Source organism: Cydia amplana, chromosome 7 (assembly GCF_948474715.1).
Source record: "Cydia amplana chromosome 7, ilCydAmpl1.1, whole genome shotgun sequence".
Lineage (NCBI taxonomy): Eukaryota > Metazoa > Arthropoda > Insecta > Lepidoptera > Tortricidae > Cydia > Cydia amplana.
Window position 1 is genome coordinate 7,445,864 of NC_086075.1, and position 25,686 is coordinate 7,471,549.

The following is a 25,686-nucleotide window of genomic DNA, read 5'->3' on the forward strand; positions in this document are numbered from 1 at the left end:
TTGCTTTCGCCCCGGGTGACCTTATTTTTATTTTATAAAAACGATTCTGATATTCGGTCATCTTAGTACATGCTGTCTCTAACATTGACGGAGCTGAATCAAACATAAACTAAAGTTCACAAAAGCTTTGAAATCGAATTGTTTATTGTTAATGCGTCCGACAATATTACAATTTTATTCATATATTACACGTACAGTTCCAGGGAGCTGAGTCCGCGCAGCCAGAACCACAATAAAATACAACACATGAGATTAATGTTATAATAGAATAACTTTCTGCGATATTATTGTTGCGTCCTATTTTCGTTCTCTCATAGATTATCCTTTTACTAAATTAATTGTCCTCTTTCGAGACAATCGAGATTAATACAAAAAATAAAAGATTGTCCGGTTGCGCAAGTTAGGGATCGTTCGTATTTAGAAGAAAAACATTTCAATTAAAATTAATGCTGATTGATAACTTTACAAATTAATATTTAAAAAAACCTTTTCCTTACCGATTAAAGCTAATTTGCGCAAAAAGACTGCAACGTACGAATAACATAAGCAATAATATTACCTGATTCATGTTATTGTGTATTATAGTATCCATAGCCAGTCTTTCCCGCACTAGATGTAAATTCAAGATCTCCTTAAGTTTCTGGTGGTTCCTGAAAGCACTCGATTCTCAATAAGATAGTCATTAGGAATTTGCAGAGATAAGTAAATTAAAAAAAAGTATCAATCTCATACAGTGCCGCTGTGTGCTTCATCATTACTGTAGATCGCACTATTGATTGTGATTGCATTTCGCACACACCAATCACTGCGAGCAATCAAGGGACGAGTCAAAAAATAATATGAAAGCCTTAAGAGGGCGCTGTTTTAATCAGGAGGATGAACCAAATTACACGGAAACTAGACAATCTTGCAAGAGTGGATTTCAACCAAAACCTTAAAAGGTTAACGTTAGCTCGATAGAAATAAAAACCACGAATACATGTCTAATTATCATTTATTTTCAGTTGTACGTATATATCGTTACCCTGCATACCATAGCAGTATATTTTTAGTATAAAATAGCTAGTGATATAAGTAGCCGAGGGATCTAAACAACCAAATTTTGAACATAATTATACTTTCATAGTTATTAACGTGAACCGTTAAAATCTGCGAAATGGCCATAACTTTCGTCGCATGTTTCGCGCGGCGCACCAAATTTTTAGTTCCCTTCTTATTCCTGGCTTACGTCAACTTTTAAGAAATTGTTGAATCAGAATCGGCCTCCAAATCCCAAGGCAGTAATCAAAGACGCATATCCTCCCACATTAAATTATACCTTTCAATTACCGTTTCCCAATTCTTTTCCCTTCATCGTTCGCGAGATTTTTCAGGGGATTTATTAGATTTATTGGGTTGAAATGAGGATTTATGTAAACCACCTCTTATATTCTTATGCATACATTTGAAAATTCAATATCTTCAGCCACTCATGTAATGATGCATATTATTAACGTTGTCTTTCATGTTTTATTCCTTAACATCTTGTTATTTCACCGTTGTATACATTCAACTTTACAAGTAAAGTAGAAATAATTTTAGCTGAATTAGATTTTTAATTTGTCCCACAGTTACTCTCCCTATATAAGGAATAAACCATTCCAGCCAAGTTACCCTCTAATTATCCCTATGTGTAAAACTTTTTAATTACATACAGTTCAATGTAAATTTAAAGTTCCAACTTCACACTTCGACATTTATCACTTGTCAATTTGGTCATGTTCAATGTACCTATGTATAATTTAACTAAAAGATACAACTCCGAGACAGGCCGAGAACGAGTGTATACAATGTACTACATACTGGTCCTTTCTCGTCTCGCCTCGCGCTTTTCTGATTATCTGGTTGGTAATTGTTTTCTACGGGATGTCTCCAAAATAAATTGTTGTTTAATAAGTATGCTGAAATGGCAGGAGTCAAGATTGATTCTTACTTCACGACCAATTGTGTGATAAGCCCACTGAAAACCAGAACTGAAAACCAGCGCTGTGACAGCTAGTCTTTAACACAGCAAATGCTGAGTCCATTCCTTTTGTCACACCATTATTATAGATAGACTTAAGAAACTATGCTATATGTTAATTGTTGCTGTTCTCCTATCTACATGTCTATTGTTTGTTTTTCTTTGATCGTTTGTGTATTCTTGTATGTGTGTGGCAATAAACAATTTTTATTCTTTATTCTTATTCTTATTCTTATTCTTTATTCCATACCTGACGATGTTCTGCACGCTGGGCTCGTTCCACGCCTCGTTGGAGGGCGCGAACAGCGTCATGTCCTTGGCCGTGGTCAGCTCGTTGAGGAACTGGTTGTTGTTACCGAGGTCCAGGATCACCTCGTAGAACTTGCACAGCGGGCCGTCCTCTTTTTCCTGTCGTATTAACATGTTTATGAGAATGTGAGGAATATATTAATAAGGTTTTTCTGCCTATCAACTGCCCAGTTTCGTCTATTGTATCTTTATGACAATATTCTACTTTTTTCATATATTCTATTGTATTTTTTTAGTGAAACCTCAGAAAATTTTAAGTTGCAAACTGAACCTTAATTTGGAGGATGTATTCCGACGTTACGTTGCCTTCATTACAAATTGTTATATCATGAATGCATGTTCTACAAGCAATGGAGTGACACTGATATTTCAAATGAATTTGCAAGTATAAGTACCAATTTATAATGTACGTGCGCCGCGCTCACTTTTGAGCGAGGAGAACTTACTTTTCGAGTGAATGAGCAGGTGTAGGTAATACAAGGATATGGCTATTAAACCTGTATCATATTTTTAGTTTCTGAATACGCCTCCACGTGGCGAAGTTTAAAGACGACCTTTTTAAAAAGATGAAGGATTTGGGGCTTCAAAGAAAAACTTTTCTACGGAATAAATATTCTTCATAATGAATCATTCTAAGAAATATTCGGATAAGCAGTGCTATATATCATCATCAATTTCATTATAGATATTAATTTGGTTAGTTAAGGAAGTTATTTATTATAGAATGATATTATATTAATGAATATGGAATCACCATTAAAAATGTTATGTAGGTAGACGTTAGCATAGATGTTAGACATGTTCTTAGCGACATAATATGTTTAGGGTCCTAGGCAAAATACTATTAGTTAGTTTATACTTACAAGAACTTAGTACTACAGCTCTTAAAGTACAAATAGATAGTCAATTACCATTTCCCTTATCGTTGCGTAACAAATAAAATGTAGTTAATATTCAAAGATAGCATAGGGTAGATGCAACCATAAGAAAAGGTAGGAAGTGAGGAACAATGAGTACGGTACAAGCCAACCAACATGCGACGCTACCGGATACTTACAATCCCCTAGAATAGTGGTAAGTCATGCAGGGTCCGCGGCGGGCAGGGCGGGCACAAACATACGAAAGAGAAAACATTGCTTCATCGACACAACTATCCAAAATAGATTTACAAATAGAATCCACGTGATACACTTATGATAGTTACAGATGTGTATGAATGTGTTTCATGTTTAGGTATTAGGAATAAATATAAAACAATTGAGATTAATTCACTCAAAAACATCCCTGATTTAGAAAAACCTGATGTATTGAATTTTGTCCTTATTTAATTTTGCGGTTTTTCTTCGCCAACGAAGCAAGGCATGATTGAGTGTATTTCATACAATCGCCTATGATTTTTGCTTTGTATTAGTATGTTTAATGCTAATCTAATCGTGTATAATTTGAAATTAAATCACCGCTTCACCGCCTTGATTCACCGATGAAAAGCGAGGAGAGGTGGAAAGCCTCTTGTGAGTTTGGTACAAAGGGAATGTTCAGCATATCTACACAGGTTTTCAAATGGTTTCTACGAAATGCTACTTACTCAACTCTATAGGTATTTGCTACGGCGACCTTACAATGATTTATTAAAATACTTCAATGGTTTTATATAGGTACTTAATTACCGTTTTCTATCAAAATACTTACAACACCTCAATGTACGGCAGAATAATCTACATTCAAAAGTAAACGTGCTCAATAAATAATTAGTAAAATTAAGAACAGTATCAACGAAAAGAAAAAGTTTTAATGGAGTAAAGGGACACTCACAAAAATGGATAATTAGAGGAAATAAATGAGACTCTTTTAATTTTACCTTCATTGCCTGGTTCCGTCATGAATGGAGCGGAAAGTATACAACGATAGTATACAACAGTTTAATAATGGCATTCTCCAGTAAATAATAGACATTTGTTCATAAAAAGTCTTATAAAATATGTAACGTAAGTAGGCTAAATATGTAGAGACGGAAGTATCATAAACAATTTAAAGTCGCATTTTATTTACCAATTTAAATGTATTACATGTACAGAAATACTAAGTATATTTTTAATCTTTTTGATTTTACTTTTTAGTGTGATGAAACGTTTACGGCGACATCCGGTATGATATCTATAGAAAAATACAATAAAAATATTTCTAACACTTATCGTTCATGTAAAATGAATTATATTTCATTACAATTCTGATTTTAAGTAATTATATAAATGTTAAAAAGCGATATATCGTTTTCTATATTGTTTTTGTTTGTACGTAGTCGTAGTACGTACTGTCATTATTTACCAGCTGCATCTACTCGTACCTAATCATAAGTATTAGCAATTTAAATACCTAAATAACCTTTATTATTAAACAGCACCCATTACATGACTCAGATCAAACGGATAGCTGAGCGTTTAAAGCAAGACGTGGGATACTAACTTCAAACATTTTCAAGTCCTTGAAGTTAAACGTTCCACAGTATAATAGTTTGGTCTGATTAATTTTAATGTGCGTGCTCTGTGACTATAGGTATCTGGAACCCACGAATTATGATCGGCGGTATGAATAGTTGATGTGGTAGTAAAGTGTGTATTTTATTGATTTGAAATTGTCGTAGTACCTTAAGGAAGTCGATAACGCTTGTGTCGACGACCATGAGCGGCCGCTGGATGAGGTGGACGACTCCGTTCTTGACAGGAATGTTGGCGCGCACGATGTCCGCCAGGACGACCCCTCGGCTGTGCTTCGCGTCTCCCGCAACCGTGTTGGATTTTACGTAAGCTGTATAAAGGTAATAACTGTCAGTTTCAATCATAAGATAAGCCGGTTAGCTCGGTCAAAGATATATTGCCTGACCTGACGTTCCTAAACGGATGGCCGCGTGAAAAAATAACGGCACCTGCACACAACTCAAAAACAGGGAAACTCAATTTCCATTATACATTGAAACGTAATTATTCTGATTCACCTGGACGTATTGATTAATAGATATTTTAAGTAAATATCCAAAACACTTTATTTTAAATGTTAGTGTTTTATTAAAATATTATGTAGTAACGGACGCCAATATTTATATAAATTAAAAGTAGGCAAATAAACTGCTCCAACACTACTCGTTTACAACTTACTGATTTCCTCATTCCCATTCATGGCGGTGCTGAAGGAGATGATGACCTTGACGTTGTCCCCGAAGGCCAAGGTCTCGAACTCACGCGTATCCGGCGTGGCCTTCGTGAAGAGCACGTGGTGCGGGATCACGTGCCCGTCCACCACCTTTGCGTCTATCAGGTCCGAGCGGGTTGTTGGCTAAAATAATACAACAGAATTACTGATGAGAGTATTAAAATGGGAGCGTTTCACAAAAATCTATTATTCATCGGATTTTGATATGATGTTCTCAATGTATCTTGCTCGCGCGAATATTTATTAATAGTATCCGAATAATAAGAGATTTAAAAATTGGAATGCCGCTCCTTAGTAATAATTTATTTAAGAACCAATCTAACTTTATTAGGCGGTTTCAGCTTTATAATTATCATGTTTGCGTAATATTATACAGAATTTTTTTACAGTTCATTAAAACTTTGCAAGGTAATTTAGTTGAAACACATTTTGTAATTCCTCACCGTAGTACCTACCTACTATTGGAAATGAATAAAACTATAAAACGTTTTTTTTTTTAAGTTCGATTATAAATTCTGGTAAATCTCGTAAGTATACCCAAGTATACCGCTTGGAACAAAATGTTATACCGCGTTTCTCGAAACTTATAATTATTATTATTAGCCTTGGTAAAAACGCGTATGGAAATGACGGATTCGCTACTAAGCTTGGTTTGAGCGCTACGTGGCGTCGTAGTCCGTAGCTTTAAAGAGTCCACGTTCACGTGTAGCAAAAACCTTGTGTAGACCTGTCGTATCAATGTGTCGAGATTTACTTTAAAGAGGTGAGGCGTTTGTAACTTCTATTCAGATTAGTATGTATTTTTACTATACCTAATCTATATATTACAAAACATATCGTATTTATATATGATTGTATTATAATGTTCTACAATTTAAAAAGTGTCACAGTGCAATTTACTTCGCTGATAAAAGTAAACCAGCTACCCCGTCCTAAAGGAAATAGATGCGGTGTTGCTAAAATCTCGTCAATTCAGCGTTTTCCTTACTTTTCAAGAATATTAATTTCTGTAATCATGCTAAAAGACAACAAAATGTACCGAGTGAAGATGTAGGCGTTACAATGAATTTTTAATTTACAAACCTTAAAGCCTTCGTCCACAGGAATAAAGAAGGTATGCTTGCCGTCGGCATTAAAAACTTCTTTCTTGTGAAGTTGATTTACTTTTTGCCGGAATGATCTGTATAAAAGAAAAATATGTATCATTTTATCCGTTATAAAAGAGTTTTTAATAACCATTTAAATATTCTCGTAGGTAATACAACTTGCTGCGTAACAATTTATCCATGTTGGCCTACTTTATCAGGTTAAGTACTTATTTGCGATGTATGAGTTAGTAATAATTAAGCTGTTTCAGCCCTCGTGCGAAATCCCTTAAGAAGCCTTAATAGAGTTAAGTTGTTGGAGCGCTGGTACGTAAGGCTCGGAAGTTATCATTTTATGACTTGCTTTCACGGCAGTAATTTGATAACGGCAATGAATATTTATACGCCAACATGTCATGTTATTCGAAGGTCAAAGTTTTGGCAGTTAGCGTCACGGATTGCGTTCCCCTTCCCCATAAAATATTAGCGAACGAACCAGGTTCGAACGGGTGCGCTCCTGGCAGGCACACTTTCATTTTTCATTTTGTACTTGTTTATAATTTACAGGGCGAAACGCCATTACTTTGCTTTGACATAACACGAATGCTTTAGAACTTTTATGAAACGAAATTTGTTCTCAGCAGCCATTTAGCCGAGGTCCCCATTTGCGGTCTATTTACAAAGTAAATAAATTAAAAGTTCATTAAAAAGTTCTGCTTCTAAAGCAATTTGTAGGTGCCGACATCAAACTTGGTAAATTGTGTACCGCGTCGAGATCCTGAAGTTAATGAAATATTCGGCAACGAACGGGATCGAGTTCAATAGATTTTTATATTTGAATGGTGGTGGATATTTTGGACGTTCCCGCGCGGCCAGGATGTATGTGGTTATCTCCGAACGAACGTGCGGCTGAATAAATAACTCCGATTACAGCGCTATTGCTGCACCATTTCAATAAAATATAAGTTTCAACCTAACCATCCCAATAAATAAATAAATCCATCAACTGGTAGTCTAAAAGTAGATTTTATATAGCCTGCAAATGATATAGTTTTCGAAAGCAGCTTTTAAAATTTAATGTCTAAGAAACCGTTTATTATTTCGCAGGATATCTTTAGGTAAACAATACTAACAAGGATTTATATTAGGTGCTGATTTTGCGATGTATATTGCTGATAGCCGATTACTTTTAAAGAACATTATTAACCAATCGCGATGCTTATCTCCGCTGCGCTGGAAAGATTTGATAAAATCAGCTAGATAGAACTTTGTTGTAGTAGTATTTACGCAACGAAACTGTCGTAGTACCTACCTACTAAATAGAGGCGCATCAGCAACATTAACGACCGGTCTGGCCTAGTGGGTAGACCCTGCTCGTGAAGCCGCGGTCCTGGGTTCGATTTCCGGTAAGGGAATTTATTTGTGTGATGAGCACCGATATTTGTTCCTAAGTCATGGTTGTTTTCTATGTATTTAAGTATTTGTACATTATATATATTGTTGTCCGAGTACCCACAACTCAAGCTTTCTTGAGCTTACCGTGGGGCTAGTCAATTTGTGTAAAAATGTCCTATAATATTTATTTATTTATTAATATAATAAAACAAAAACGACCAGTATGAAGAAGAATTCATGACTGAAGAACGATAGCACTAGGTAAATGCTTTCCATAACAGACCCGAACGAGATAGTACATTTTCCGAGGCATTATTCATTTGAAAGCAAAAAGTAGAATGAGAGTTGTATACGCAGTTAACCGGTCGTGTTTCGCAGTAATTGAAACACGCGAAACTCTAGTTAGGCGGCGCACGGGTAATCGCTGTTGTATCCTAGTTCCATGCTAGTTCGCGATGCGTTCAATCTCGTTGCAATGTAACTTAATATTGAACAGTTAGAGGTACTCGTAAGTGGGAGCTGAGGTGAAATAGGTACCAATGAAAATGAAAAATGAAAATGAAAAAAGTTTATTGTATAAATTTAGACATACAGTAAATCACGTCCCTGTGTCCTGATCTAGGAAACCCTGTGTTACAGGACACAGTTTCGTTACTTATACTAGTTTCTTAATCTATATATTGGTAGGTACAAATTGTACAGAGAGTTACACTGTGTGTGTGAGTGTGTGTGTGTGTGTGTGTGTGTGTGTGTGTGTGTGTGTGTGTGTGTGTGTGTGTGTGTGTGTGTGTGTGTGTGTGTTAGTGTGTAAAAATGCATACTATAATACAATTGGTCTATTAAATATCGAACTTGTACGTAGTGAAAGTTCTAAGGGCAATTGAAATATGTCTGTGTATATATCGTGCCGGTTATATAGAATTACTCATGTGATCACGAGTCAGTTGTTGTTTGTAACTACGCTTAGGAACTTTTAAGTTAGGTACCTAGCTAAAACGTGTGTACGTGTCGTGTCGATTCTATTTTGTGGTAGACTTTTTATAACACGCTTTTATTAGGTCGACCTGTATGTAACTATGTAATGGAATCTTTCAAGTTAAATTTGATCCATTTCCCGGTTTCCGATTGAGCTGAAATTTTGCATACACATGTAAGTCGGGTGACAATGCGATATTATGGTACCATCGAGTTGATCTGATGATGGAGACAGGAGGTGGCCATAGGAACTCTGTGATGAAACAACGCAACCTAATTGTGTTAGGGGTTTTTAGAATTGTCTCGATGAGTATTAGTTGTCTGTCGTAAGAAAAGTACAGTCAGCGATAAAAGCTTGTACCAAAAATGAAAATTTTCCCAAAAACTTATTTAGATTTGAATAGAATTTGACTGGTTTGAAGAGCTTCCCATAAGATCAGGAAAAATATTATAAGTAATTTTTCATTGAATTACGAAAGGTCATACGGTTTTGTAACTCAGGGGAATATTTTTTTAGAACATACGGTAAAATTGCGCTTATATTTTATGTACTTACAGAATAGGGAGCTCTATCTATCCACCAAATTTAATCGAAATCTGACGAAAACAGAATTCGACATCAAAATAAAAATAACATGACCACACATGACTCGGTAATTCGATCATATCAGCCTAGATCATCTAGCGTTGTCCCGTATTTTTTAACGGCTTACATGGAGCCTGGAGTTCACTAACACCACGAATTACCACGAATTGTCACAGGTAAATACTAAGTATTTTTCACGAAAGCGTCTGACAATTGAGCTTCCAATACACAGGGAAACGAGGCCTTCTTACGATGTTTTCCTTCACCAAAAAGCGACAGGATTTTAGGTTTGGAAGTTGTACGCGTTACCGCCATGACACCAACGCTTTCAGTAATGGATATAAAAAGTCATTTACAGAGATGCGATTTATTTGAAATACTTCTATTTAAAATGCAAATACAAAATGCAAAATACCTATTTTGTATTTTGCATTTAAATGCCTTTTAGTAAAAAACATTTTGTATTTTATTTGAAATACTTTTCGAGATGTATTTTGCATTTTTAATATTCATTTCAAAATGCAAAATACTTTGTGATTAAGTTTAGCCAACATTACCAGTCAAACAAAATGAAATGAACGAATGACGCTTGTATTGCCGAATTTGACCGATAGAGGCGTCTGCTAGCCATGCGCGCCCTTTTTTTAGGGTTCCGTACCCAAAGGGTAAAAACGGGACCCTATTACTAAGACTCCGCTGTCCGTCCGTCCGTCCGTCTGTCACCAGGCTGTATCTCACGAACCGTGATAGCTAGACAGTTGAAATTTTCACAGATGATGTATTTCTGTTGCCGCTATAACAACAAATACTAAAAACAGAATAAAATCAAGATTTAAGTGGGGCTCCCATACAACAAACTTGATTTTTGACCGAAGTTAAGCAACGTCGGGCGGGGTCAGTACTTGGATGGGTGACCGTTTTTTTTGCTTGTTTTGCTCTATTTTTTGTTGATGGTGCGGAACCCTCCGTGCGCGAGTCCGACTCGCACTTGGCCGGTTTTTCTTTGGTCAGAGTGCGCGCCTTATAGCCGTTTAGACTCGCGGCTCGGCTCGCGGCGCGTCTCGTGGCTCGCCTCGACACACTCGCATTCGGCTTGTCATTCGGTTATAAACCTTATGCCGTGCCGTTAGTGTTTAAATTATATTAGCTCGATGAGCTTGCGAGCCACGAGAGTCTAAACTGGCTATTATGTCTGACTAGTGTCAATGTGAAACGAAAATGACGAACATTATCTATTCTATGGCTATTCTCATGATAAATACCTAAAATAAATAAAAATATCTGAGATTTGGTCAAAAGGTATTTTATTTTGAAAAAGTATTTTGAAAATACCTATTTTGCATTTAGCATTTAAAATACAAAACGCAAAACTATTTGGTATTTTGCATTTGAAATAGTAAATCTGAAAAGTATTTTGCATTTTGTATTTAAATGCTTTTTTTAAACCATTTTGTACATCTCTGGTCATTTACCTATCCGCTGGTTTTTTAGTAAGTATTCCATATAATTTCCCTAAATGTGCACTATAGCTATCAGTCGAATTTACATATATCATTACACTGATCGCCTGCCTATCACAAAGCGCTTATGCATTTTTCATGGTTCTCATTGATTAAATGCCTAAAAAGCTTAAGCGATTACTGGCTAACGCATGTGAATAAAATGAATTTGCGAAAATACTGATTTTCCTTCACACGGTTTTCACGGATTTTACGTGCCGACCCTTAAATTTAGTAAAAAAAGTGAAATAAACTGAAGTAACACATCGTATAACTTATCTCGCTTCTATTTTTAACGCTCAAATAATATTACGTGAAGACCTTTTATGATTTTAAGACATTAGTTACATTGTATTTTTAAAATATTGGATAAAATTGCGTGAACATACTTACTTAATAATAATGGCTTGGCCGATATGGCGCCAAATATTTTTGTTTCAGAGTTCTATTTTTAGTATATTGAATAACGTTAATGTTTTTTGGCCATTTATATCTTCTTCTAGTTTTTGATCTTTATAAAAGAAAGCTTGGTGCCAATGCATAAATTTGAGATGAAGTAACGCTAACGGTCTCTGGAAAATCTTGAGTAGGTAATTAAAAAAAACTTGCAGACATAAATAAATGTCTACATCATACTCTTTACAAAAAAAATTAAATGTTTAAAAATCGACTGTGGCTTATATGCTCTTACAGAATAACGTCGGCTTTTACTAGACATGCAAAGGATAAATACCAGCGCCCCGGGCCTTTGACGCGGCGGAGGACAATGAGGGAACGCACGGAAGACGAAGCTACTACGAGTAGTTTGCATTAATTTTGACTAACTGGCTACTCCCAACAAGTTGTTAAACAGCAATTTTGTTCGCAACGAGAATATGATACAGTACAGTTTGCCTGCAATTTTAAAGTTTCGATGAACTACGGTTAGGTTACTTTTAACAACTAGGCAAATTGAAGCAAAAATAGTAGGCTTCTTATGAAACGTAGGGGGAAACGGTAGGTAATATTGTTAACGACAATATAATAGAAGCACGCCGCGAGCGGTTGGTTCTTATGACTCAAGTTTGTAATATTCTTACCTTCCTAGTTCACATTATTTTTCATCACACTTGCGAGGAAATAAATTCAATGTTAATGTGTTAATAACAAATGTTAATCACAACTTAACTGATAAACTATGGTGAGTAGTTATGTACTATTATTTATTCGCAATCAAAACCTATTCGACATACATAACTAGATACTATCAGCAAAATATTGAGTACCCCGTCGATTCTTCTTTAAATAGAGGATTTCATCATAGTTCCTGAATAGATACTACAAAACCACCATATAACAATACACCGCCGAGATATTAAAGTAAAATTTGGACTAGGTCATCGGATGCACACACTTCCTGAAAATAAACTTTTCACTTGAACCGAGTCCATCTAAACTTTCAAACATTTCGCGTGTCGGATATAGGTGCACCACTGTTTCCAATTTAAAAAGAGCATGTTCTTTTTAACAACATTTGAGGGCTAAATTTTCTATCAATTGCTTTATTTTATTGCACCATAAAAAAGTAGTCGCTGAGGAACATAAGCAACATTAAAGGAGCCGCCACTTATGCATTACCGACCCTTGAGAACCCTGAATACTTTGCTTCTTAAAGAACTTCATGTCATATCGCAAATGATATACCTGATTCCACATCCACTGCACGTTCTAGGGTATGTATCCCTATGATACGAAAAACTCGGAGAAAAATGTACCATGAATTACCTGAGTCTGTGCTGGCCAATGTTGAAGAGGTCGGAATGTTCGAGGAACTGGTAAGCATTAGGGCTGTAGACGGGCGAGCTCAGGGAGCCGGGCCCGTGGGGTTGCAGCGGCTGCAGCACCTGGTCTATCACGTGGAGGACCTACAACAAACTGTCATTATTGCACACCGTTTTTAACAGAACTTCTATAGCGGAATATCACTTTAATACCCATATTAAGCCAGGATTTAACATATTTGATGCAAGTTTATTTCTTTCTTCCTCAAAGCGCGAGTAGTAAGTAATTAGTTTTAACACTAATCTGAGAGCAAAGTTACATCTTCGTATGACCCGTATGCTGGGTGTAGGTTTCAATGTAAGCAATTTCGACGTGGAACCGCCAAGTACCCAACCCCTTGAGCCAATTTTAGCTAATGGGATGTCAAATTATTCGAGCTCGATGAGCTGTAAACTAAAGTGGTAATTTATATTTTATGTACAGTCAGCAGCATACGTTGGTAAGCGGGCGAGGTAATTCAAAATTATCTTGACGCGACTTTATTGTTAAGAGAAAAAGAGCGTGTCAAGGTAATTTTGAACACCTCGCACGCTTAGCAACTTCTGCTGCTGACTACCTACCTAAATACATAATCGGTAGCTTTGAAGTTTTGGCATTTAATAAACTGTACTTATGTTTCAATTAACAGATTATTAATTTGCATCTATTAACACGTTATTATAGAAATTAACGTACAGTTTGTTTAGACTTACTACGCCCGCAAAGTCTCGTTTACACATATCTTTGCTGTGTGAATTTTAGATAAAGTTATATTTCGATATTAAACTTTCGTGAAACATGTCGCCAATAGCGACTAAAAATTCAAGTGAGTGAAACTGTTGTCGTCTAAACAGTTTAAAGTTATTTTTATGTACATAATTTATTTACTAACGTTTTTATCCCATGTTCAGAAACAAAGGTTCAAGTTTAAGATGATTTTTAGAATCGAGTAGTTCTCCAAGTGTTGTAGTAAACGTTAAGCTGAATTAATCCTAGATTTATGCAACTCTCGGTGTAAATGAAAGACCGTGGTACTGACCTGCCGTTTGTTATTGGAGTTGGTGGTCTGGTAGGAGCGCGCGACGAGCACCTTGGCGTTGTTGACGTACAGGTCGTCGCCCGTGGCGTCGCGCCGCCGCGTCACCCACAGAGGCGGGTTGCCGTCCAGCTCTGACGATATCGCGTAGTCGATGTTGGTTAACGTTGTCGCGAGATTCGCTGCAAATAAAAACAATCCTTTACTGCTTTATAACGGGTATTATAGGTATATTCCTAAAAGATTGCGCTAATTGTGTACAGTCAAGTGTAAAAATATGTGGGCATCTTACACAAAAATATGTCCCATAACTCTTTATGTCGGTGAATTAAGAACTATGGGACATATTTTTGAGTAAGTTGTATATAAAAATATGGGTATATTTTTACACTTGACTGTTGTACTAAACTGTCAAATTCTCATATAAAATCCACGCCACGAATGTACTTATGTACGAATAATTCATTAAATCCATTTGATTACATTGCTAAATTAAAAAAATCTTGAAATGAGAGAGTGTTTCTTACGAGGGTATGTATAGTAGTGTAAAAATAACAACACCTTGAAGATATTTATCCATTTATTTTCTTGTCTTCTTCCAATTCACAATAATCTCTTCTCTTGACAACCGCCTGCTAGCACGACTCAACAACCAAAGAGGGCTGTCCGCCAAGTGTCTTTCTTTTTATACCCAACTAATAACAGTCTTCAATTTCAAACTACCCTTAACTTTAAAAACGTATTAAGTAGGTATGCTAGGTCTTATTTCAAACTACCCGTAACTTTAAAAACGAATTAAATAGGTATGCTAAATACCAAAAACCCTACACTCGTCCATCCTGACTCCGTGTATGTCCTCATACACGTGCCAGGTGGAAACCCTACACTTGGCCGACAGACTACGTATACTACTTAACAGTGGATAATCGCATAGGATACGAAACAGTTTCAATCAGGCATCAGCATGTCAAAATCTCAAAAACATCATCTAATAATATAAATATCATCTAAATAACCTAATAAGACCAGAGGCCGACACCAATGTTATCAGAATGGACGATCATCGAGCGGTGAGAAGGGTCCTGGCTCTGGAGGTCAGCGCACGCGGGCTGCGGCGCGGCCGGGGCACGGGAGCGCGGAGCGGCGGTCGCCGTGCTCTAGACGCGCACCGGACTCTGGCGGCGCGAGGCGGGCTCCTGCTGGAGACGGCTCGCACCGGACTCTGGCGGCGCGAGGCGGGCTCCTGCTGGAGACGGCTCGCACCGGACTCTGGCGGCGCGAGGCGGGCTCCTTGGCGGCGCGAGGCGGGCTCCTGCTGGAGACGGCTCGCACCGGACTCTGGCGGCGCGAGGCGTGCTCCTGCTGGAGACGGCTCGCACCGGACTCTGGCGGCGCGAGGCGGGCTCCTGCTGGAGACGGCTCGCACCGGACTCTGGCGGCGCGAGGCGGGCTCCTGCTGGAGACGGCTCGCACCGGACTCTGGCGGCGCGAGGCGGGCTCCTGCTGGAGACGGCTCGCACCGGACTCTGGCGGCGCGAGGCGGGCTCCTGCTGGAGACGGCTCGCACCGGACTCTGGCGGCGCGAGGCGGGCTCCTGCTGGAGACGGCTCGCACCGGACTCTGACGGCGCGAGGCGGGCTCTTGCTAGAGACGGTTCGCACCGGACTCTAGCGGCGCGAGGCGGGCTCCTGCTGGAGACGGCTCGCACCAGACTCTAGCGGTGCGAGGCGGGCTCCTGCTGGAGACGGCTCGCACCGGACTCTGGCGGCGCGAGGCGGGCTCCTGCTGGAGACGGCTCGCATCGGACTCAGGCGGCGCGAGGCGGGGGACGCCGGTAGAGGTGCGGCGCTCAACTTGCTAAAAATATCCAACATAGGTGTAATAATCACAACAGTGTACACCTCGACTAGTAATTCAGGGTAACAGATCATTAATTGCCATTTATTATTCGATTTTCATGAGTAATGATCATCTCTATCTGCAGGTAGATAGTACACGAACCAATTCAATTCTCGTGACTGAAACAACAGAGTACACGAACCAATTCAATTCTCGTGACTGAAGCACTATCAATCTTCCTGCTATATATAATATGAACCAGTTCAAATATTTTCTAAAATGGTAGTACTCAGCTGTGTCAGCACACGAATCAAATCAAATTCTCGTGGCTTCAACATAATTTTCAATTATCATGTCAAGAAATCTTCAATTATAAACCTCGCTCTTGAGACAGGAATATTTCCCGAGAACCTTTCAGTAACTTTAACCCTGACTATAATTTACAAAATATTACTATGATGAATAACAGCGATAATTAAATAATTATTGTGTACAACTTGACCTATTATATTCCCATTATCAATGCATTAATTCAATCATCTGGTAACTAAAAACCTATACCTAATAGCTCCCCTCCCAATGTTTTCAGAGAAAGTCGTATATTCTAGCTTGTTAGGATTTATCCAAGCTGACAAAGTACTTAGTCCATCAATTGCAAGACGCGTTGGGATTTTCAGACTATTAGATTTTTTTATAATATGCATATTGTTTTATGAAAGACGAACAGTATATTAATTCACTAAACGTCTTTACAGCATACTAAATCCCGCAGTTCGGGAATAAACATAGCACCTAAATAGGCGTGTTTCCGCAGAAAAAGGACCAGTAATATTTTCTCTACACGTTGAATTAAATAAATTATACGTTTCAAATGTTACATGGCAGACATAAACGATAGAACTGCAAAAACCTGATGTTTTACCTATCCGTACCTTCCGACTTGTTCTAGAATACCATCAAAAATGTATACTATGGAATCGCATATTTTGTAACTGAAATATGGTATCATTTAACTACTGGGGTGATTACGACGACGTTGTAATTATGTTTAGGTTGTAAGAAAACTGCCCACGCAACATGTATCACCAATATCCACTCAGAAATGTCTTCAAGGAAATACTTGCGTTAATTGAGATCTACATACTGGAGCTTCGCCCTTTTGTAAACACAAAATATTAAAAATAAATCTTTTAGTTACGATTTGCGCACTAGTATAAATATAATTATCAAATTTCAAGTTTGGCAATAAGTAAAAGTATAAAAGTGAATTCTTTACCGCAATGCGTGTCTTTAATAACCTCCCAGTTGAAATTAATATATATTATTATTAAATTAATAATCTCTTTTAAAAACTGCCTCAATGGTAATCTACTATTATTTATTTTTATATAGTTCATGCATTATTTAATATATCAGCTTATCTCAAGTCTTAATTTAAACATAAATATAATCAATAAGAGGCCATCAATCCTCCTCGATCTCGGTTTAATTGTGGTGAGTTCTAGTAGCTTACGAACCAAATCAAGGTCTCGTAAGTATAACAGGTTCAACCATGCACTCTTCATTATCGCTTATATTAAAATCATCATATTAAAATCTTTTCAATGTAATGCTGCAACATTAACTGCAGTAACCTATTAATTAAAAATATGATTCAATAATTCAATGATTCAATAATTCAATAATTCTATAATCCAGTGATTCTACAATTCTATAATCCAGTGATTCTACAATTCTATAATCCAGTGATTCTACAATTCTATAATCCAGTGATTCTACAATTCAATAATTCAACGATTCTACAATTCAATAATTCAACGATTCTACAATTCAATAATTCAACGATTCTACAATTCAATCAACCAACGATTCTACAATTCAATCAACCAACGATTCTACAATTCAATCAACCAACGATTCTACAATTCAATCAACCAACGATTCTACAATTCAATCAACCAACGATTCTACAATTCAATCAACCAACGATTCTACAATTCAATCAACCAATGACTCTACAATTCAATCAACCAATGACTATAATTCAAGCCCAATGACTATAAATTATGACTATAATTCAATAAACCAAATGACTATAATTCAATTCAACCAACGATTCTACAATTCAATCAACCAATGACTCTACAATTCAATCAACCAATGACTATAATTCAAGCCCAATGACTATAAATTATGACTATAATTCAATAAACCAAATGACTATAATTCAATAAACCAAATGACTATAATTCAATAAACCAAATGACTATAATTCAATAAACCAAATGACTATAATTCAATAAACCAAATGACTATAATTCAATAAACCAAATGACTATAATTCAATAAACCAAATGACTATAATTCAATAAACCAAATGACTATAATTCAATAAACCAAATGACTATAATTCAATAAACCAAATGACTAATTCAATAAACCAAATGACTATAATCCAATAAACCAAATGACTATAATTCAATAAACCAAATGACTATAATTCAATAAACCAAATGACTATAATTCAATAAACCAAATGACTATAATTCAATAAACCAAATGACTATAATTCAATAAACCAAATGACTATAATTCAATAAACCAAATGACTATAATTCAATAAACCAAATGACTATAATTCAATAAACCAAATGACTATAATTCAATAAACCAAATGACTATAATTCAATAAACCAAATGACTATAATTCAATAAACCAAATGACTATAATTCAATAAACCAAATGACTCTATAATTCAATTAACCAAATGACTCTATAATTCAATTAACCAAATGACTATAATTCAATTAACCAAATGACTCTATAATTCAATTAACCAAATGACTCTATAATTCAATTAACCAAATGACTCTATAATTCAATTAACCAAATGACTCTATAATTCAATTAACCAAATGACTCTATAATTCAATAAACCAAATGACTCTATAATTCAATAAACCAAATGACTCTATAATTCAATAAACCAAATGACTCTATTCAATAAACCAAATGACTCTATATTTCAATAAACCAAATGACTCTATAATTCAATAAACCAAATGACTCTATAATTCAATAAACCAAATGACTCTATAATTCAATAAACCAAATGACTCTATAATTCAATAAACCAAATGACTCTATAATTCAATAAACCAAATGACTCTATAATTCAATAAACCAAATGACTATAATTCAATAAACCAAATGACTCTATAATTCAATAAACCAAATGACTCTATAATTCAATAAACCAAAAAATTACTATAATTCAATAAACCAAATGACTCTATAATTCAATAAACCTAATGACTCTATAATTCAATAAACCTAATGACTCTATAATTCAATAAACCTAATGACTCTATAATTCAATAAACCTAATGACTATAGTTTAGTAAACCAAATGTCTCATTCAACCAAATGACTATCAATACTACATACTAGATACTAGATACCAGCGATACTAGATACTCGATACTAGATATTCGATACTCGATACTAGATATTCGATACTAGATACTCGATACTAGATACTAGATATTCGATACTAGATACTAGATATTCGATACTAGATACTAGATATTCGATACTAGATACTAGATATTCGATATTCGATACTCGATACTCGATACTCGATACTCGATACTCGATACTCGATACTCGATACTCGATACTCGATACTCGATACTCGATACTCGATACTCGATACTCGATACTCGATACTCGATACTCGATACTCGATACTCGATACTCGATACTAGATATATCAATATTTGACCAATAAATAAACAAAGCAACAAATCAATCAATTCACATTTAGTTATTTTAATTGTAGTTAGTCTTAGTTTTATATTCCTGTCCATGTCTTTTATTAATTTATATTAATAAAAATGTATGTTATGTTTATCAATTCACAGAAAATGTGCCGTTAATGAGCTAATTATTGTCCAATTTTGTTTATAATCAGATGGCATTATAAATGTGGAGCTTCCTTGCAGTTCAAATAGAAATCACAAAAGTTGGTCAAAGGCCTGACCGGCTGAGAACCACTCATAGATCGTATCTATTATTTCGTAAGATAAGATATATACGCGTTATTATATCGCATTGACATATTTAGGCAAAAATTTCTCATAATTGGTACACAAGTAATAGTTTCTATCGGTTCATCAAATTTATTTTTCTGTGCTAGATGTCGATGAACGAGATGAAGTCGAGCAATTCACGGTATCCAACACACATTACCATATCAAATCATTCATAATATAATAGTAAAAGTAGGTGTACATGACCTGATGTCCAGTGGCGCGTGCCTCTCGCTAAGGCTGTCGAAGCGGGGTTACTCCTGACTTTCACAACAGGACTCTGCTTCGGTCTGGATTCCTTTTTCACTGCCGCTGTTATTCCAACTACATTCCCTTTCGCGAAGTCAGAGGCTTCTGGTGTTCGCAAGCGCCGTTGATCATCATGAGTCATCGTCAGCCATATTCTCCAACAACTCGGCATGAAACGTAAAAGTATCCGGTGTTACATATACCTATATACTATATCATAATACCTTATAAACTATAAAGGAATTATAAACATTCATTTATCTCAAAAACTGTGCGTCGTAGCGAAAAAAATGACTGAAAAATCAATTCCCCGTTTGCATAGTAAGCCATCTACTTATATTCCACAAATTTTAACATTAAGGATCAAAATCAAAACTCAAAATCTTCAATTAAATTGCGAGACCTGGTTATAAATCATAAATATCAATTTATCTCTGAAACTATGCGCCGTAGTGAAAAAATAATGAAAATTAAGGCACCCTTTAATTCTCCAACCTACACATATATCAAGCCACGTGTTGACATATTCTGCCTAATTCCCACATGTGTGTGGGTAAGTAAGTAGCAATTGATTTTGTTAACTGAACATTATTATGCCTAGCTGTCGGTGGCATGGTGGTTAAATACTTTGAATTCTCGACCAACTGACGCATATTACATTTATGGGTCAAACTAACCTAAGTTTAACTGATATGCAATTAGATACCCTATAATCATAATCATCATAATATTATTAATAAATTATGTAGGTACTTATTTAAATTAAATAAAAATGTTACCAGTACCATATTTCTTACGTAATCCATTAGAATTTCGTATAGTTAATTATCTCCAAGCTCAGAATAAGGGTCATGTTATCAGTTATCTCACTAAATCAATAAGTAATAGCAGTAGGCGTGTACTTACGTTCTGCACACTTCTGAAGTGTAAAAATAACAACACCTTGAAGATATTTATCCATTTATTTTCTTGTCTTCTTCCAATTCACAATAATCTCTTCTCTTGACAACCGCCTGCTAGCACGACTCAACAACCAAAGAGGGCTGTCCGCCAAGTGTCTTTCTTTTTATACCCAACTAATAACAGTCTTCAATTTCAAACTACCCTTAACTTTAAAAACGTATTAAGTAGGTATGCTAGGTCTTATTTCAAACTACCCGTAACTTTAAAAACGAATTAAATAGGTATGCTAAATACCAAAAACCCTACAGTAGCTATTATCCCATAACACATAGTTTAACGAGATCGATAAACAACGTCTCTGCTTATTAATAATAAAAATACCTAGAATAGAATAAATTTAATTCAGAACGTTTCAATAAAACACATGTTGCAAAAATACGTCACTGAGAACGTTTCGAACATTAATTATTTTTTATAAATAAATATTTATTAACTGTAAATTAATAATAAAAATACCTAGAATAGAATACATTTTATTCAGAACGTTTCAATACCACACATGTCGCAAAAACACGTCACTGAAAAGGTTTCGAACATTCATTATTATTTAAAAATAAAGATTTATTAACTGTAAACAAGCTTCAATGGTGCTACCCAACATAACACGATTTTCCTCGAAATAACATAAATAGGTATAAATGTTATGTAAGGGATATCACTGTTTAATTATTTGCGCTCAGCCCGAGGTATGTATGTCAAGAAGCATCATATACATACATTTCAGAGCCAAGTACCTACCTACTTCTTGATTAAGTATTTATATCATGTTCTCTAATATGTATAGTACCCCCTTCAGTCAAATTTCTTTCAGATAGGACTTATGAACCGAAACGAATTTGTATTTAATTCTGAGCACTTAGTTGTTTAACATATTTTGTAACTAAGTATTTATTATTAATCGATTACAAGCTTATTCTTTTCTTATTCTTTTGCATGTGCACATGATTTTATACAGCAACCGCCACACTGCATAAATCTGCAAGGACATCAATAATATTGGCTATTTGGCAACCTGTGCCAAATCGGGCGAAATAATCGGGGTAGACTAATGTACACAAGCGTTCATGGAAATAGAGCTTAAACACACATCTGGAGCAATAAGCCAGGTCTCAGTTGGAGCAGGCCTATGATCACAATTATGATCGCCACACTGCCCAAGCTTCGCGTACCTCGTGTAATCTTTTATTCGATTTTAAAGATATTATTTCAGTTGTTATGTCTAATTGTAATTAAATTTGTAAGATTATTTTAATTTATTACAATACAAACCAGCGACCCGCCACGGCTTCGCACGGGTAGTTCAACGAATTTACACAAAACCTTTACAAATTATACACCAAAACCTTCCTCGAGAATCACTTTATTAATAAGTGAAAACCGCATGAAAATCCGTACAGTACTTTATGAGTTTATCGCGAACATGCAGACAGACAGACGCGGCAGGGGACTTTGTTTTATATAATATATGTATGTATTGATGAAAAATGAATTTTCGGTTTTACTTAATTACCAGTATCTAAAGGGGCATCAAGACGATATAATTTTGTGCGACGGTGTTCTATTTTGACGTTTTCTTCCATACTTTTACTTGGCTACCTACAGTTTTTTAATGCAAGTGTCTAACAAAATTTTGTGATCAAATCACTGAAAGGCGATCTTTTTAAATTTCCAAACGATCTTTAGGCTGAGTTTTCATATTATTTGACCGAATTGGAATCGATCGCCTTTTAGTGATTTGACCACAAAAATTAAGTTAAATGTAATGTCTTCTAAACACTTACAGATGTGGTATAGTACGAGATTGTCGTCCATCTCTCCATTGTACCGCTGGAAGGCCTCGTTCGTGGGCGCAAACAGCGTCATCTGCCGGTAGTGGAGACTTGTGTTTGCCACCGCGTTGCGCGACAACAGGGCCAGGAACTGCAACAAATGAAATTTCACATTAGATATAATACTTTCGCGATACGTATGAAAAAAACCCGGCCAAGTGCGAGTCGGACTCGCGCACGGAGGGTTCCGCACCATCAACAAAAAATAGAGCAAAAAAATCGTGTTCGTTGAACCCCTTAAATATTGATTTTATTTTATTTTTAGTATTTGTTGTTATAGCGGCAACGGAGATACATCATTTGTGAAAATTTCAACTGTCTAGCTATCGCGGTTCATGAGATACAGCCTGGTGGCAGACGGACGGACGGACGGACAGCGGAGTCTTAGTAGTAATAGGGTCCCGTTTTCTACCCTTTGGATACGGAACCCTAAAAAGGACATGGTAAAAAAGCAGTTCAGTTATCTAATTTTACCTGTAGAGCAAACATTAAAATTATTTTAAGGTTTAAATCACGTATTTTTAAACTACTTCTGAATAGGTCTATTTATGAGCTACTATGACTATGACGCATACATAAAGAAGGGGCAGAAAGATAAAAGCTTTAACTTGTAACTCCCCTCCTTTGCATCAGAGTGATTTAAACCTGCAAGAAGCATGGTACGTCAAAAGATAACGCAGTTAGGATCAGTGGCGTAGCTACGCGTGGGCGAAGTGGGCCGTCGCCCACGGCCTCGCGGCCCAACGGGGGCCTCGCGCGAGACCCTTTCGGGCACAGTGAAAGAAAAGGGCCTCGCAGATGCGACTTCGCCCACGGCTAGATTAGTTCACGCTACGCCACTGGTTAGGATAAACCGTACAATGTGCCTAAATTGTTGGTTATACTGTTTGTTAGTAACATTCTTCGTATAATTCACGAACATGAACAATTTCCATAAAATACTTACTGATAACATTCTAGAGCTTCCGCACAACAGACTGCTACATATTGGTAATTTTATTATCTAATGGTGAAGACTTAACTTATTAAGATGTTAACTTTTCATAACTGTACCTCTATTACAGAAAAAGCGGCCAAGTGCGAGTCGGACTCGCCCATGAAGGGTTCCGTATTTAGGCGATTTATGACGTATTAAAAAAAAACTACTTACTAGATCTCGTTCAAACCAATTTTCGGTGGAAGTTTACATGGTAATGTACATCATATATTTTTTTTAGTTTTATCATTCTCTTATTTTAGAAGTTACAGGGGGGGGGGACACATTTTACCACTTTGGAAGTGTCTCTCGCGCAAACTATTCAGTTTAGAAAAAAATGATATTAGAAACCTCAATATCATTTTTGAAGACCTATCCATAGATACCCCACACGTATGGGTTTGATGAAAAAAAAATTTTTGAGTTTCAGTTCGAAGTATGGGGAACCCCAAAAATTTATTGTTTTTTTCTATTTTTGTGTGAAAATCTTAATGCGGTTCACAGAATACATCTACTTACCAAGTTTCAACAGTATAGTTCTTATAGTTTCGGAGAAAAGTGGCTGTGACATACGGACGGACAGACAGACGGACAGACGGACAGACGGACAGACAGACGGACAGACAGACATGACGAATGTATAAGGGTTCCGTTTTTTGCCATTTGGCTACGGAACCCTAAAAAGGCAGCAAAACGATATTTGCAAGCAAATACGAGCAGGTGTTCACACAACATCCTTGAACAAATACTACCTTCTACAATTTAAGAGCGTTAGCTCGGGTAGGTATTATTTCTCAAAATAAATAAAACATGTTTTAAAATAAAACTCTAGAGCAATAACAGATACATACTTTTAAATGCACTTAAAAGCAATTAACACTGCATACATTAACTTTGATTCTGAACCCTATCTAATATGTAGTTCTTAATTACCTACTTACCTATAGTTCTCCAGTAACTAAAATAAACCATTTTTGAAAACAGCAGATTGGTGATTCAAATTATAAAAAATACATATAGGGTTATCCCGTTATTACAAAGTATTATGGCGCATAGATTTTCTTATCCGCGTAATTGTAATAAAATCCATTCCCTAACGATTAAATCCGACACAAGTTAAGCAGTTTGGTCACTCTCTATGGGTCGCCTGGTCCGCTTTTAGACGGGCAAAACTCAAAATGGCTAATAGAAATTAGGTCCCCAGCGCTGATCAACAATGAAGCCCCCTGAGAATTAACTTTTGCCGGCATGTCCAATAACTACCTGGAGTTGAACCCTCTTTCCATTAGTTAAGATCTAAAATGTACATAAACTAGTGAAGGCTGTTAGCCACAAGAGCATGTTGCTAATATTACAAAGTAATACTTTCTTGAACGAAGGCGAAACAAAATATTTTTCACCTCAGCAGCTCGAACAAGGGTACTTTGCTACTTAAAAACAGTGAGCAAAATCGCATTTTGCTCACTGAGTGAGACAAAATGAGCAAAATGCGATTTTGCTCACTCAGTGAGCAAAACGCGATTTTTCTCACTGTTTTTAAGTAGCAAAGTACCCTTGTTCGAGCTGCTGAGGTGAAAACTTAATTGTTGGTATATCTTAAGAAAACATGAGTGAATAGAGGTAAGTGATGAAACTGATGAATAAGGAATACATTTTTCGGGTTCTCTAATATGTTCTCACTGCTGAGGTGAAAAGTTTTGTGAACTACACGAGATCAAAGTTATTTACATCTCGTGCGCTTTTGAGTCCCTTACTACGCTCAAGATTCTAAATTAGATTCACTCGCTACGCTCGTGAATCTAGTATAGAATCTTTCGCTTGCACGGGACTCAAAATAAGCACTC

General features: G+C 36.2%; 2 protein-coding genes across 3 annotated transcripts in view; one reads left to right on the top strand and one right to left on the bottom strand.

Annotated features, from left to right (window-relative positions):
* Positions 1–25,686, bottom strand: part of LOC134649550 (fasciclin-1) — an 85,000-nt gene that overhangs the window by 4,596 nt on the left and 54,718 nt on the right. The window contains exons 2-10 of one of the 2 annotated variants that reach the window (XM_063504319.1): positions 22,819–22,957; positions 13,898–14,076; positions 12,823–12,962; positions 6,602–6,698; positions 5,464–5,641; positions 4,956–5,116; positions 2,253–2,410; positions 560–650; positions 196–207 (exon numbers count right to left, since the gene is read on the bottom strand). In XM_063504319.1, the coding sequence (XP_063360389.1) occupies positions 196–207; positions 560–650; positions 2,253–2,410; positions 4,956–5,116; positions 5,464–5,641; positions 6,602–6,698; positions 12,823–12,962; positions 13,898–14,076; positions 22,819–22,957 (1,155 nt within the window). The remainder of the gene's footprint in view (positions 1–195; positions 208–559; positions 651–2,252; positions 2,411–4,955; positions 5,117–5,463; positions 5,642–6,601; positions 6,699–12,822; positions 12,963–13,897; positions 14,077–22,818; positions 22,958–25,686) is intronic. The other variant, XM_063504320.1, reaches the window with a different exon arrangement.
* Positions 16,358–25,686, top strand: part of LOC134649610 (thioredoxin domain-containing protein) — a 270,242-nt gene continuing 260,913 nt past the window's right edge. Inside the window, exon 1 of the mRNA XM_063504438.1 lies at positions 16,358–16,369. The gene's annotated coding sequence lies outside the window, so the exon portion shown is untranslated. The remainder of the gene's footprint in view (positions 16,370–25,686) is intronic.